The 12,327-nt window shown below is 39.4% G+C and overlaps 1 protein-coding gene across 3 annotated transcripts in view; it reads left to right on the top strand.

Annotated features, from left to right (window-relative positions):
* Positions 1-11,314, top strand: part of ThrRS (threonine--tRNA ligase) — a 28,791-nt gene extending 17,477 nt beyond the window's left edge. For 2 of the 3 annotated variants that reach the window (XM_037412484.2, XM_075891389.1), the window contains exons 6-17: positions 820-963; positions 2,571-2,717; positions 2,815-2,913; positions 3,064-3,159; positions 3,242-3,312; positions 4,115-4,277; positions 5,005-5,142; positions 5,878-5,955; positions 6,056-6,156; positions 8,554-8,655; positions 10,172-10,359; positions 11,099-11,314. In XM_037412484.2, coding sequence (XP_037268381.2) covers positions 820-963; positions 2,571-2,717; positions 2,815-2,913; positions 3,064-3,159; positions 3,242-3,312; positions 4,115-4,277; positions 5,005-5,142; positions 5,878-5,955; positions 6,056-6,156; positions 8,554-8,655; positions 10,172-10,359; positions 11,099-11,241 — 1,470 coding nt within the window. In that variant the 3' untranslated portion in view covers positions 11,242-11,314. Of the gene's footprint in view, positions 1-819; positions 964-2,570; positions 2,718-2,814; positions 2,914-3,063; positions 3,160-3,241; positions 3,313-4,114; positions 4,278-5,004; positions 5,143-5,877; positions 5,956-6,055; positions 6,157-8,553; positions 8,660-10,171; positions 10,360-11,098 lie in introns of those variants that run through there. The other variant, XM_075891391.1, reaches the window with a different exon arrangement.
* The last annotated feature ends 1,013 nt before the right edge of the window (positions 11,315-12,327 follow it).

A 12,327-nucleotide genomic window follows, 5' to 3' on the forward strand; every position in this document is an offset into this window, starting at 1 on the left:
TCTCTAATAAGGCTGGTGAAAAACTATCTATGAGCATTACTGAAACTAGTACATTATTGTGAACTGCGTGAAATTAGAAAAAGAGCAACATGAAATAAGACAGAAAACAGAGTGTAGGATACTAATTGATGTACCAACTAGTCCCTGAAGATGTTATAATTAATTACTAAAGCATTTATTGCTTTATAAGGACAATTCTTAGCATTTATTTGGTTGTTATTCATTCATAATATTCTGTACTAATGTTCTACCATAACCTGAAAAGAAATGGTCTCTCAAGTTCAGGCTTTATTTTTTTTCTGTGACGTAAAGGCTATTTTTTGTAAGGACACTGATCATGCAAAATCTCATTAGTCAAGTTTATATCATGTAGAAAGGGCTAATGAGAATAGGGTGGAGACTACACAGGCACGCCTTCGTTGTTATTCAAGGTGTTCAATCGCTGCTTGAACATTTTATCCGAGCAGTAGTTCTGGTAACATTCTGAAATGAAGAGTTTTTTGCCACTGCCAGTCAGGTTCTTTTTTTTACAACTTCAAATACTATCCCAAAAGATCACGGAGACTACACAGGCACGCCTTCGTTGTTATTCAAGGTGTTCAATCGCTGCTTGAACATTTTATCCGAGCAGTAGTTCTGGTAACATTCTGAAATGAAGAGTTTTTTGCCACTGCCAGTCAGGTTCTTTTTTTTACAACTTCAAATACTATCCCAAAAGATCACTTTTCTGATCCCCCCATAAGCACAAGGAATCATTAGTTGCAGAAATGTGGTGAATGTATGTCACAGTTTTATAAATATGTTTCTGGTGCCATGCAGTACAACCCATTCAAGGTGCGCATCCTGAAAGAGAAGGTGCAGACGCCCACCACAACTGTGTACAGGTGTGGGCCCCTGATTGATCTTTGCAGAGGACCTCATGTGCGCCACACAGGCAAAGTCAAGGCACTTCAGGTCACAAAGGTGAAAGCCCAAGATTGTGATCATTTGCAATCCCATTCATTTGGCTGGTAATTGCCTAAACTGTGCTTGTATATACATACGCATATGCACGTGTATGTTTGTACATTTGGTTGTGTGTAAGGTTGCCAGTCTAAAACACCGCTGAAACCAAGGCAGCACTTACGATCTGCATAAGAACTGTTCAGTTGCCCTCCAGTACACATTTGAAAGTAATGCTGGTTCTTGTGTATATGTTACTTTGCATAAATTTATATATTATCACCATCTTCGAGGTATACTTGGTTCATAATGCACCCGTAAAATAGTATTCTGAAGTTCTAGTTGACACTTTTCTAAAATTGACCATCACTCACTGTGGGAGGGAAACTGCTGGAATAACAGTTCAAAATTTGGCTCACTGTAGGGGCACACCTGTCTGTTGGTTCATTAATCCCAAAACCCTCTCAAATTTTTGTCATGTCACTCTCAAGGTATCAAGTAGGGTTGTGTGAATAGTAAAATTTTGGGTGTGAAGTGAATTCAAATAATAATGATTGTGTGTGAATCGAGTCGAGTAATTTTTAAATGTTTCTTCAATGATTGAAAGACAAACTCTAGGAAAATGCAGGGAATTCCTGAAAACATTGTTACGATGCAGGAACAATCACAAGTTGTAAACATGGTCGAAGGACATATTTATGCCTAAGGGGGCTGTGGCTCTCAAATCGCAAAAAATAACACAAGAATTAAATTTTAGAAACTTCTATATAGGTTTCTGTAGCCCTTTTTCCAATCGCAATATAACTTTCCTGAAAGCTATGCGGAAATTGGAAAAAGAAATGTTTAAAGAATTATAGCTCCACAACTGCCTAGCCTTACGTCGCCACTTTGGGCTTGTCGAAAAAGGCATTTCTCAGTCTTCAAGTTTCTCGCTTAAGTTAGGTGCTTCATTTTAAAACAAGCGTAGCAAAAGCAAATGTTTAAAGTTTATTTTGAGGCCTCCGATTGGCTGCATTCATCATGTGGCTCTGGCAGGCCTCGCCATTGGCCCAATCTTTCCTCGTGAGAGCGTCATCTGCTGCTTGCGAGTGGCAAGGTTACTTACGGCTATCGAAATTTGTGCTACTTATTGACGGATTCGGACTCGTTCCATGTCCATGGGTCGAGAATAATTATTTAAAATATGGTTACACTTTAGTTCAGCAAATGCAAGTGGAAGCTCGATCATCAGATTACCTCAGGCATTAATTAAATCAACAATTCAAATGAATTGACTGTGTGAGTCATATTCATTTTAACCTTCAAATCAGGAAGTTATCAATAATAAGACTTAAGTAAAGGTATTTTTTGAACATGTCATATTGTCAACTGCGCGCAGTTGTAAAGTTGAAGGGAAAAATATGGCCAGTTCGTGTATCAAAAAAACATTTTTTTTTGTGCACTGAGAGTAACATCGTTGCTTGGGCCTTACAGGCATAGCTACAATGCTACAGCTTTTGTGCATCCTGATGACTCTACAATTGTTCGATTTCTCATGTTGTGAGCAACATGGTTTTCATGATGTCTGCGGCATTAGTGTCACTTAGTGGTTACACATTATGAAAAAAACGCTCTCTTGACTTGTCCAGAATTCGTCAGCATATTGGGAAGGCAAGGCAGATGCAGAGTGCCTACAGCGAGTGTACGGCATCTCTTTTCCCGACACCAAGCAGCTTAAGGAGTGGCAGCGTTTCCAGGAAGAAGCTGCCAAGCGAGACCATCGCAAGATTGGCCGGGTTCGTGCGCATTTCAGAAAACCCGATTGGGTCTACCTTGATGTTTATCTGTGGTGCATGACAGCCTTCATTGTGTGCTGGTGACTTTCTTACATAGGAACAAGAGCTCTTCTTCTTCCATGAGTTAAGCCCTGGTAGTTGCTTCTTCTTGCCCAATGGAGCACACATCTACAACACCCTTGTTGATCTGATCAAGGTGAGTTCAGTGCCTCGACCATCTGCATATAAATTTATCTTCAAAATCACTGCTGCACATATCGCGACACACCAGCCTGAATAACTGTTTATGATGAACTCAACAATGAACTCTTCAACTCTGATATATGTTTCAACTTCTGCCTTGCAGTCGGAGTACCGAAAACGAGGATTTCAGGAAGTTGTCAGTCCGAATATCTATAACAGTAAGCTCTGGCAGACATCTGGACACTGGCAGCACTATCAGGTATTGTTGTTGCGGTGCTGGTTCCTGCTATGCTTGTCTCTTATGTGCCGTTTGTTGACTGTGGTGTCATATTTTTCTTCAGGACAACATGTTCTCTTTTGATGTTGAGAAGGAGAAATTTGCCTTGAAACCAATGAACTGCCCAGGACACTGGTAAGAATCCTCACTTTCCATTTTTGCCTAATTGTAATTTTCAAAAGTTTATTTATAGTTCATTTACAGAAAAAATGAGAGATGTGTAGCTTTTTCATATCAAAACTTAAAATAGGCAAATGAGTTAGCAGCTGTTAATTATAATATGACAGAAAGGTCTGAACTGTTATTATATTGGTTTCGAGAGCACCGGATGTCATGGATTTTTTCCGAGACAATGAAAAGACTGATCATTCTTGATGTTCATGAAAGACTGTAGGTCAGAATTTGAACATTTAGAGGGAAATGTCTGAGGGTTTACCACAGGTATTAGATGTTGAATTTGTGTAGTGAATTTGTCGAAAATTTGTGTGAAAAGTATGTTTACAAATGGTACTTTCATAGCTGCTGCAGCCACACGCCTTGCATAGTTGGATCACTAAAAATGTTTCGTATGAAGTTAGGCACAGTTCATGTAGGCTGAATTCATAGTTACTACTGTGTTTAACTTGTTTGATATGGTTAAGTTGTGCTGCAAGCTTTTTCACTGGCTCATGCCTTGAGAAATAAGTGCACCATCAAAGGCACCTCAACTCACTCTTCCCTTTCAAAAGAAAATGGGTGTAATTTTGATGGTAACACTTTATAGACTGTTTTGAACTATCAGCGCACAACAGAGCTTCCTGTGCTCCGTATTAGGTAATGTTAACTACATCAAATTTTTTATTCTTGCTGACATTTGTACATTTTCGCCATCTCACTCACATCAAAACATCGCAGTAATTCTTCATTTTGTCACATTTTTTGTCTCTTTTTCTTTTAGTCTGATGTTTGATGTACGTCCACGTTCATGGCGAGAATTGCCTCTGCGAATGGCCGACTTTGGTGTGCTGCATCGCAACGAACTTTCTGGGGCCCTGACAGGTCTCATAAGAGTGCGGCGTTTCCAACAAGATGATGCGCATATCTTCTGTGCACCCCAACAGGTACATTCCGGAGCCGTCTAGCATCACCCCGTACAGCTACAGTCAAAAACTGCTGTTCTCTTTTGTCGATTCTGCTTATTGGTGTTCTGTTGTAAGAAATGAGTGGAGAACAGAGTTACTTCAACTGTTATGGGCAGGTGAGAATAGACATGAAGCTTTCTGCCATTTATCCTATGTGCCTCTCCAGGGTGTATGTCCTGCGTGTGTACAAATGTACGGTTGTTTTGTGAGCATGAAACAAATGGGATTGTCAAGTATGGATCAACTTTGCACAACTTTGACTAACTTCAAGTAAGATGGGCGTCATTATGTCCTTCTGTCTACTTCTATAATTCTGTGGTGACCGGTAAGTTTTACTAGGAAAATTCAGATAACACTCAGTTAATCATTCAAGCACAATGCACTTGCTAAGAAATGATGCTGTAGGTGAAACATATAATTTTATCAAGGGATGCAACAGAGAACGAGTTTAATATTTTGGCATGTGGTAGTATGCATTAGCAGATGCATCAAGATGAAAATGCAGTGTTTCAATTAGGCAAGTCATAAAATGTGATTAGCACATTATATTTGTAGCTTGTGCAACAATATGTCAAAGGACATAATGACCTCTTTATTGAGCATGTGCACACCAAATGATCCAGAAGTGTGTCACAATTCACTTTTTTGGCGACATAAAACATAGCAGCAATGTGCAATAATGTTTTATTATTTCTTTCTCATGCAGATAGTCACAGAAATGAAGGGGGCATTGGACTTCCTCAAGCACATTTACTCCATCTTTGGCTTCACATTTGAGCTCAAGCTGTCCACGAGGCCAGAGAAGTACTTGGGAGACATTGAAGTCTGGAATGATGCCGAAAAGGCAGGTTTCTGGCTTCACTGTAATTGCATTTTTTTCATTGCTCTGTAGCCGATTTGCTTATACAGTAGACTTGTGATAATTCAAACTCTGATAATTCATACTTTCGGTTAATTCAAACAGAATTCAATTTTTTGGTTGGCCCTCTCCTCTTTCAATGTATTTTTATCATTTGGTTAATTCAAACTTTTTTCCGTTCTATACCAGAAAATATCTGCTGTGTTCCCACTATTATTTAACCATTTGCATGTTTAAATAATTCTAACAGCCTAAAAACGAAAAATAAGCATCTCAGGCTCTCAAGAAAAAAGGCTTTGCTAGTAAACAAATGTTTGAAACAAAAGTACAAGCAGGGTAAACCGTGATGCTTCTCAACTGGTATAGAGAGCTTTGTGTTGAAGTCACGTACGTGTGGTAAAGAAGCACTTGGCAATTCACGATTTCTTCAAAAGGTCTGATCAGCAGTAAATGGCCAATAAACTTAGGGACCTTACCCCTCTGTTTTCTGTTCATTGCATGAAGTTAGGGTTTAAAAACACTCCATAAATTTTTAAATGTGATAAAAAAATCGATGCCTAGTCATAATGTGTGGTGTCACCTCACCCAGAGTCATTTATCTGAGAACTTTTGATAATTTAATTTTGTTGCTAATTCAAACAAAATTCGGAGGTTCCGTCGAGTTTGAATTAACGGAAGTCGATTGTACTTACATGCTCTTCTTTTCATCTTGTGTTACAGCAACTAGAGCAGTCTCTCAACGAGTTTGGTTATCCTTGGACGCTAAACCCTGGCGATGGAGCATTTTATGGTCCCAAGGTAGGCCACGTGGTGCCAAAATAGCTGATAACTTTTTTTTGTCGCTGGAACTTGCTTTATTCAAAGTCCTACTAAAGTGGTGAATTTTATTTCTGTGCAGATTGACATTACCATCATGGATGCTTTGCGGCGGCAACACCAGTGCGCCACCATCCAGCTTGATTTCCAGTTGCCGATCCGGTTTAACCTGAACTACATTAGGTAGGAAATCAAATTGCTTCAGCTATAATATCAAGGTATGCTGCCCTGGAACTTCAGTGAACTGCATGGGAAGCTCACATGGGAAAATTTTGACTTAGCCGATTTTTCGAGATATGAGAGTTTGAGTTAACAAGATGCTACTGTATATGCGTCATACTTTTTGGTTTGAATGAAAGTGGAACCAACCTTGAATACTAGCCGGATTTGACTTTTGCTTAGAATGATATTAAAACATGTAAAATATGTAACATTTTAAATTTGCTTATACTTAGAACGTAAAATCCATTATAACAAGCATTTCATCTAATGATTAATGAATGGGAGGGTAGTACGTTAATTTAACCTTAAAGAGACCCACGACCAGTTTTTATGGTACCCGTTTCCTTGAGTGCAACGTAAAGCTTACCTGTCAGTGCTTGTAATCACGGAATGGTAACGCGGAAAACACCGTAGAACATTTATAATCAGAATTTTTCGATTTGCCGTTATTATGCATTCTTAAGAAGACATGCAGCAAACAGTGGATGTAATCGCGATAGCGATTATGCGTTGCTGTAACGCCGATAGTGAGGAAACGTGAAGGTCTAAGTACAAACACGTAATATTGTGTTTGTCAAGCCTGCAGTACCGTGACCACTGCTTTCTAGCATGCTAAATTATATTACAAGAGTTACAGCATTTTCCCGGGGCTTCTTATGCAAGTACTTTTGGCCGTGCACAGGTAGTTTTTTCGACTTTAGCCAAGTCAAGCCAAGACAAGTCTTCAAAAATGAAATGGCACATTTACACATGATCGACGATTCAAGCATAGTAGTTCATGTTCGGCTGTAGTAGCTCAGCTTCGATGTCATCGCTTGACAACTCGAGCGAGTTAGAGGAACGAATTATGGCTTGCATGCGAGCGCGAATTTCGAACCCCTATAAAGAAGCGCCAAAGCGACATGTTTCGACGGACCGCCACCATCGCCACCACCAGCAGCAGGCATGAAGTGGCAGCGATTCTCCACAGAGGTCGACGGCATCTCGCGTGCTCCAGCTATCGCATTCCCAAGCTCACATGCTTCTTCCAAAGCACCCAACGTGACGGGAATTGAGCTGCTCAGGAAACGCCGGGCGTCACGCGCATTCGCGACTGCACCCGTTTTCCTGTGGAGGCCACAAAAGCAGCGCCACTTTTCATGCTCTATTTCTTTTACCTTTCAAGCCACATTAAACAAAGAGAAATGAACAATAACGTACATATTTGAAATTTAAGCCCTTTTTCCAGTGGGCTTTAAATAATCACTGCAAAGTTATTACAACTTCATATTTGTGGTTCATAGCTCTTGCTCTAGGGGCGCAACACACCGGTTTTGGTTACTTTTGAACGCGATTTAAAAATATAAATGCTACTCAGATCGCGAAACGTATGCGCTCACATGTCACCATAATTCACGATTTTTTTCTTTCCACCGGTATCTAATCACCCGTTCTGGCCAGTTGTGGGTGGGTCCTTTTAAAGGGGCCCTAAAACACTTTTTCAAGTAACCATGAAATGAATTCACTGGAAGAGCTTATTGCCTCACATATTCAATGCTACAAAAATTTTAAGAATCCATCCAGTGCAAGTGGAATTACAAAGATTTGTTGCATGCTGCAGTTGCATTATCTCATTCTCTAGTCCTGATGAAAGCATTGGAAGCTAAGCAGGGAGGGATGGCAGGAGCAAAAAAAAACGTCATACGCGTCTCGTGACCTTCAGCACTTTTTTTTCTTCGAATGCGCGGCTTTTTCAAAATGATTGCGCGCTCACATGGACCAGTCGAGGCCTCCAACGGCAATTTCTGTAACGACCGAGGGCGCCGTGTTCAAATCAGCCAATGGCTTATAGATGGGCTTTTTTTGAGTGATTTTTGAGCGTCGTCCGTGATTTGTCAAGAGAAGACGAAGCAATTTTCAGCTGACTTTGATAATTTATTGTGAATTCCTGGCCGCGTGCTGCGCTATAATATTTGACTCGCGTGCTGTCAAGAGCCTCTACTACCGATTAGCAGCATTTTCTGGCCAGGCTCAAAAAGTGTTGTAGGGCCCCTTTAAGTTAGGCTTTGCGGCTGTGCAGATTTGTTCTAATTCTGTTCATGGTTGTGCACTCGTTCACTGCAGTGAAACCACCTTTACAGGAAGCACATGCTGTTTATGTCTGCTTATCTGTTCATTTTGAACACTCAAATTTTGAATAATTTCAATTTGTGTCAAAGTGAATTTGTTTGCTGTAATATCCTATCGAATATTCAAAGGGCTCAAACATTTGCACATGACTAGATTTTACAGTGCATTACTTTGCTAGTTAACATGGCGTGGTTATTCGAACAATTGTAGATAAGCTAACTGGTGTTTTATTTTTTGTTTGCCCTGCAGTGAAAGTGGAGAGAAGATGCGCCCAGTCATCATTCATCGGGCCATCCTGGGCTCCGTAGAGCGCATGATCGCTATACTCACTGAGAACTTTGCTGGGAAGTGGTGAGTCCATCAGTAATTAGACTCAAATTTTGAGTGCATTAGAACTTCATTAACTGTAATTCTTGGGAAGGGCCAGAAATTTGTGCCAAGAAAACAGAGCTTGAATTGAAGAGAGCCTGTGTATTAATGAAGTATACTACACAGCCCGATTGCTTGTGCCGTACTTTATGCTCGTGCGTTCCTAAACATGTATGGCCAACATAGTCTTCGCGTACATTGAGGTACCTTTAATTTAGATAGAGTGAGCTTCAGGCATAATGAACCTTTCTTGTTAGCTTATTGTGGTCTATGGTGATGAGCATTGACTCTGTTTAGGGTGCACCTGCCTTGAGGGAATGATAGCTTACTGCCAATTGAGCCTCTGCATTTACTTTAAAACAAAAAGGGTGCATGAGGCTGTGGTTTCAGCATGTTTTAGCTGAACTGTGGCACTCCACACTAAATAGCAGTTTCAGTGGTAATGTTGTGCTGCAGTGATGGGTTTGAATTGAAAAAGTATATAAGCTGCTAAGATACTACATTCAAATAGTGGTGGCTGATCAGTTTAATTGTTTAATTAGTATTCTGTTTGTATTAAATTTTGCAGCATGGATTGATGCAATTTGGCACCAAGGCCAAAAGACCAGACATTGTATAGAAATATAAATGTTTAAAATTGCACATAATAATTGACATCAACTAGGGCTTGTTAGATTAGGAAAAGTGTCACACTGCTTAAGAAGCATGCCTTTGTATGCTACTGTATGTGCCTTTTTCTTGCTCATTAACAGAATTGCAGAGTGCAATGTTTCTTCGCAAAGAACACTCTCATCCTTAAATGTGCTGTTTATTCTAACAGTATAGTAAGGTACTTCAAAATTTGTATAGATAGGTTCATGAAATAAGTTTTGATTTGCTTTTTTTGTCATATATTTGTGAGGGCTTTCTCTTCTTCTCTTATTCAATGTAAGATGTTCTTCTTTTAATCAACATAAGATGTAAGAGTTCTAAATCCTATAATTGTTGTTTTTATAGGCAAATGCATCAGCCCCAGTGCATGCGTGGGATGGGGCAATTAACCATCGAATGGGGCATACTTTGATTTGGTGACTGAACAAAAGGGGGGATCAGAAAATGTATCAAAAGAAAGCGAATTCAGTAATACAATTTTTCCTATTTTTTTTCTTTTTCAAATAAAAATGGGATGAGGTGGTGTGGAATCAAGTAAATCTGTAAAAAACATTTCACGAATGTACTGTGAACTGCATTTCTTGTTGCTGCATCATTTAGTATCAATAAAGTTTTATACTGGCACATTTTGCCTTTGTGAGCAATAAATGCTAGAAAAAAAAGAATATCAAAATGACGAACTGACTTTGTAAAACATAAATGTAGTGTCAGTGGTGAGCTGAATACATAAGTAATAGGTGGTCTATGTACTATATCGCTATTGCATTCATTCCATTGACGCAAAGCAAGCAAGAGTAGGAGGAAGAAAGGAACTGTACTCGTACTGAGTCTTATGCCCTGTGCACAGGCCTTTCTGGCTCTCGCCGCGCCAGGTCAACTTGGTGCCAGTAGGCTCGACTTATGATGACTACGCACTAAAAGTGAGAGACCAGCTGCGCGAGGCTGGTTTCCGTTGCGATGCTGACCTTGACCCTGGCTGTACGCTCAACAAGAAGATTCGCAATGCCCAGCTTGATCAATACAACTTCATCTTAGGTGAGTTTTCATCGTATGGTTCTTGCTCTTAGTGTTTGTATGTTGGGGGAATTAGAGAAAAGGACGTCAAATTGTTTGAGTGGTTTCTTTTTGCTGCATTGAACTTTTATTTTCATCTTCAACAGCAGGAATTGCATTTTAGATGCCTTTTCTTTTATTTGCGGTTAATGTAATTCTTTATTACCCAAAACAAACACTTGTATTTATAGAAAGGATCTGTGTACATAATAAATGTTTTAAAGTACATTTTAATTAAATATTACGGCTTATTTAAATATTAACTAGATATCCCCTTTGCAATGCCAGTTTGGTTCTGTACAAAATTTGTGGATTTCACACATTTTCATAGTGGGCTTAACATTGTATACTTTATGTATAGCCAGATATCGCTAGCACTACTTTGTGTGAGAACCAAAGTCAACTGAATGGTTCAATAAAGAACTTAGTTCAGGCTTCTCAAGTATGTTAAAGAGCTCTAGTGCATTAGTATCCATTGACCTTGAAGTGTTTTTAACCACACAGCGCAATGTGAAAATTTCAGACTGACATTTTTCAAATTCGTACCTTCAGGTTTATTTTTAGATACGCTTCTTTGATGTTTGATTTACAGACAGAGAGATTAAACTTGCGTATGCTTTTTTCACGTTCCTACCTTTTGCTTTGTGCTCTTGCTAGATGCTGACTAAGCATAAAGGTTTTACCTGCTCGTGCTTACATAACTTACCTGTCATGTTCACAGTTGTCGGTGATAAAGAGAAGACATCTGCAACTGTGAACGTCCGCACACGCGATAACAAGGTGCATGGAGAATTCTCCTTGGACGATCTTGTGGAACGCCTGAACCGCCTCAAGAGGGAATTTCTCCCCGACGACAAGTTCTGAATGACTCTTATCAGTGGCATTAAATGCATACTTTGCTGCGAACAAAGCAGCACAGTCTGTTTGACATTTCAAACCAGGACAGAAGTGCTTTATTTATAAACTTGAAAGATTGTATAATGGAAGCAGTCTCAGACCGGCATGCTTTATTCGTTTGCAGGAAAAACAAAACAGCTTGTTCATTCTTTTCTTGTGGCGTTTGCATATTGTTTTGAAGATTAAGCTAGCTCAAAGAGGAAACAAATTAGGAAGATGAAGTTCTGCTTTATACATGCTGCCGCATGCTTTTAGCAAAGACACCTGCTTTTATTCCTGTAAGGTCAGAGTATTTAAAAGGCCCCCTCACTTTCGTGTATTAAATATGGTGCTCTAAAAAAGAAAATTCTATTGTTTTAGCCAGTTCATATTAAAAGAGCCAAGGAAAGCATGCACTAGTGGGTCATGGTATGGTGATTCAGTACTGTCAGATCGGAAATGAATAAAGGCCTACAATGACTTAACATTTTCTATAAAATGTTCAAAGCATTCGCAGTCTGAAGATTTCGGTTAATTTTACTCAATAATTAAATGGTAGAACTGTTTATGAAGTTCTGGAGATGCAGACATGAGCAGCAGTGTCAATAAGATGATCTTGTGGTGTCAAGTACCTCTGGAGGAGACAAAACAGTTAATTGCTATGATAAACTACTTGAACATAGCACTCATTGTTGCATAGTGGTATTCTATTTCTCTGTGTTCCGGCAAGAACAGTTTTGCCCCATGAAAGATGTCTCAAATCTCGTGGAATCATGAATTACATAAAAGACCATCCACATCTCCTGCATTGTTTTTCCTCTAAGACAAATACATATGTTAACGTACAGCAAATTCAAGCTTTATTTTCAACTATGCATTGATTTTTCTTTCACCCTCTTCTGGTAGGACCACATGAGGTGTATCATGGCTGTCATTCCTAAATGTGGCTATCACACAATACGATACACGTGGGTATCCTAAGCAGTGTATCCCATTTATCTCGAGTACACTCAAACCTTGATATAACGAACAAATATAACAAATTATTGGTTATAATGAAGTAAGTGAGGAATA

The sequence above is a fragment of the Rhipicephalus microplus genome, chromosome 1, assembly GCF_043290135.1.
Source record: "Rhipicephalus microplus isolate Deutch F79 chromosome 1, USDA_Rmic, whole genome shotgun sequence".
Classification (NCBI taxonomy): Eukaryota; Metazoa; Arthropoda; class Arachnida; order Ixodida; family Ixodidae; genus Rhipicephalus; species Rhipicephalus microplus.